Here is a 2879-nt window from a genome sequence, read left to right on the forward strand (position 1 = left end):
AATCATTCCTGGGCTATCTTGATGTTAACTCCAGGCTTTCACACTGGCACACATATACAGGCATGCTCCCTCATACATGTGTGTTCCACACATGTGAACATGCACACCACATACATACACATGCAAAAAAAAAATCAGAAGAGTCTTTATTCCAAGGCTCTTAGTGCCAGATCCTCTCTTCCCCTCAAGTCCTCTGACAATAAGCAGGGTGCAGGCAGCACACTAACCCTTCTTTCCCCACTGGGGTCCCTGGATGCTTAAAAGCAGAGACTGGCCCTAAACCTGTGTCCCTGCATCCCAGAGAGGGATGACCACCCAAATTATTCGATAAACCAATGATGCTGAGGGTAGCTTAGCATCTCATCTAAGACAGTGTAATATGAGGTAGAGTTTCCATTCCAGTTTGATTTATTTATCAAGTGACTAAACTTCTGTTTAAGTGTGTTTGGACTGCAAACATCTTTAATACTGAAAAACACATGGGAGTTATGAAAGCTTACATGCATGTGCCCCTGCACACCAGGAGGCATGATGAGGAGAAGCTAACCTGTCCCTGATGCGTGGAGCTCAGGTACTAAATAATGTTGCTGGATTTAACGCTTATGTTTTATTTTTTTGTTGTTGTTGTTGTTTGTTTGTTTTTTTCTGTCTTGCAGTGCTTGATATTTATTGAAAAGAATGCCATTGCTTTTTCCAGGTACTAGAGAGGATCTGGGCTAAATGCCTGTTTCCTTGTTTTTATTTTAGTACTACTTGTCCACATGTCCACATCTGAGACTGCTGCAATTCTGTAAGAAAAATGACAGCTGTGCAAAACTGATGCATGGGAGAAAAAGAAATGTCAACATTTCAACTGTCAAGCAGGCACATCAGGCTCCTGAAGCAATCTGGCAGGGTAGAGGAGGAACCTGGGTGTAGGTACAGAACTAACCAGGCTATTAAGACTGGCCCCTTTAAGGGTTGGTGAGCTGTCCAAATCAAAGTCTGAATAGGTGTGGCCAACTCCATCATCTTCTTCTTGGTCCTTATCCCGTGGACGGCTGCAGATGAGATGAGATGGGTGGTGGTGGTAGGGTGACAGGAGACATTTCCGGGCAGATGTAGGGTGGCGATCCAGTGGAAGCCAGCAGCGGGAATGCAGCTGGTCTGACCAGTTCTAACACAGTCCTGGACAATGGCTGGAGCTCAAAACACAGTTCAGATTAGGGGAGAAGAGTACCTGGACTGGTTAAAATTGAACACTGTGAGCTTCAGAGGAAGGCCCAGGCCCAACTCAAGCACTTGCAGCAGGTAACTGGAGCAAAGACAAGCACTAAAAGGGACAAAGGAGCCGAGTGACTGGCAGGGAAAAAGATGGCAATGCAAAAGGGAGCGCGGAGGCGCTAGGAGTACAGCAGGTGGGGGTGGGGAGGAGGTGCCATGCGGGGCCCTCCCCCTCTAGGCCTAAGTGGGCTCAGGGCCTAGTAATCAGCCTCTTAAAAGTCATCATCATCTTCCTCGTCATACCAGCCAAAACACTGCTTCATCTCTTCAACAAAGGCCCGATAATCACTGATGACAGGGTTATCCATCTCGATGTACGGTACCACCCACTCCTCGGCTTCCCGGGTAAGGAGGCTGATCATGAACGCCACTTTCATGGCATCGTTGCAGAAAAAATCGTCATTCACAATCATGTAAGACATCGTTTGCACCAAAAATCTGGGGAGCCGGGCATTCTTGCCATCAAACTTTGAGGGGAACCTCACCGGATAGCTAGGCAGACGTACGTGGCGCAGCAGAGTGGCCCGCTCACACACGAGGCATCTCAGTTGTTGGATGAGCTGGTTGTTCTCCATGATCAGGGCGCCTTGTCGCACCAGAAGCGCGCGCAGAAGCAACAACTGTTCATCGAACATGGTGAACCGCTTGGAAGGACTCGGGCTCTGGGCTCGGCTCGCCTGGGCTCCACGGAACTGCTCACCAACGCTTAGGTTTTAATGTCAGTGTAAGAACTGCACAGCTGTGAACTTGAGATATATATATATATATATATATATATATATATATATATATATATATATATATATATATATATATATATATATATATATATATTTCCTGGCAATGCACGGATGTCAGAATCTAAGGGGCACAGCAGATCCGCAGTGGAGCCCCGAGAAGCAGTGCTTGCACCGAGGCCCAGAGCAGGCTCACCCTGTCAGTGTGGTCCTCACTAAACAATCCTGCAAATGCCCTCATGACTTGGGATGACAGTGTGATTCGCACGATCCCTAGACTTGCAGGAAATATGGATTTCGTAAATCGATCACATATTTTCCACGGCAGCCCAAGGAACAGATTTGTTCCTCCCATTCTAAATGTGTTTGGAGTGAAATTTCTTGGGGAAAGCCAGGAAACAGACCACATGCATTAGCTTGATGTATGAAATGTTTGTGTTTATGATTGGAGCCTGTTACTCAAGCAGGCTGGGGCAGAGCTCTGCGTGCACAGGTGGGAGCACTTAGTGGGAACTGTATCCTCTGCCACACACATGACTCCCTGGGAGGGAAGATTAGAATTCCCAAGGCACGGAGTTCTTTGGAGTTTCACCTACAAAGTAAAGCCAGGCAATCGCTTATCAGGGCAGGTTGATTTCCAAGATCTTCCTGTCACTAAGGGTCACGATCATGCTCGAGGCACTGGTGTGTGGTGTTTTCAGGTACCATCTACGTCAGCCTATGAGGTCTGCTCGTCTTTCCCTCCTAACAGCAGCAGTTTTTAAACTCCCATCTTCATAGAGCCATCACAGGAAGTTGTGTTGACTACCTGAAGAAGAGAATAAAAGAAAATATGTTTGCACTCTATGTTCACAGTCTGGGTGAAGTTATCAAGTGTTC

At 46.9% G+C, this 2879-nt stretch overlaps 1 protein-coding gene across 1 annotated transcript; it reads right to left on the reverse strand.

The window, feature by feature from the left end:
• Positions 1-650: 650 nt before the first annotated feature.
• On the reverse strand, positions 651-1898 carry LOC114701899 (protein LDOC1-like). The gene has a single exon (XM_028882096.2). It carries the CDS (start codon positions 1896-1898, stop codon positions 1476-1478), a length of 423 nt encoding a protein of 140 aa, XP_028737929.1. The 3' UTR covers positions 651-1475.
• Between the last annotated feature and the right edge of the window lie 981 nt (positions 1899-2879).

The sequence above is a fragment of the Peromyscus leucopus genome, chromosome 5 (genome assembly GCF_004664715.2).
Source record: "Peromyscus leucopus breed LL Stock chromosome 5, UCI_PerLeu_2.1, whole genome shotgun sequence".
Taxonomy (NCBI): domain Eukaryota; kingdom Metazoa; phylum Chordata; class Mammalia; order Rodentia; family Cricetidae; genus Peromyscus; species Peromyscus leucopus.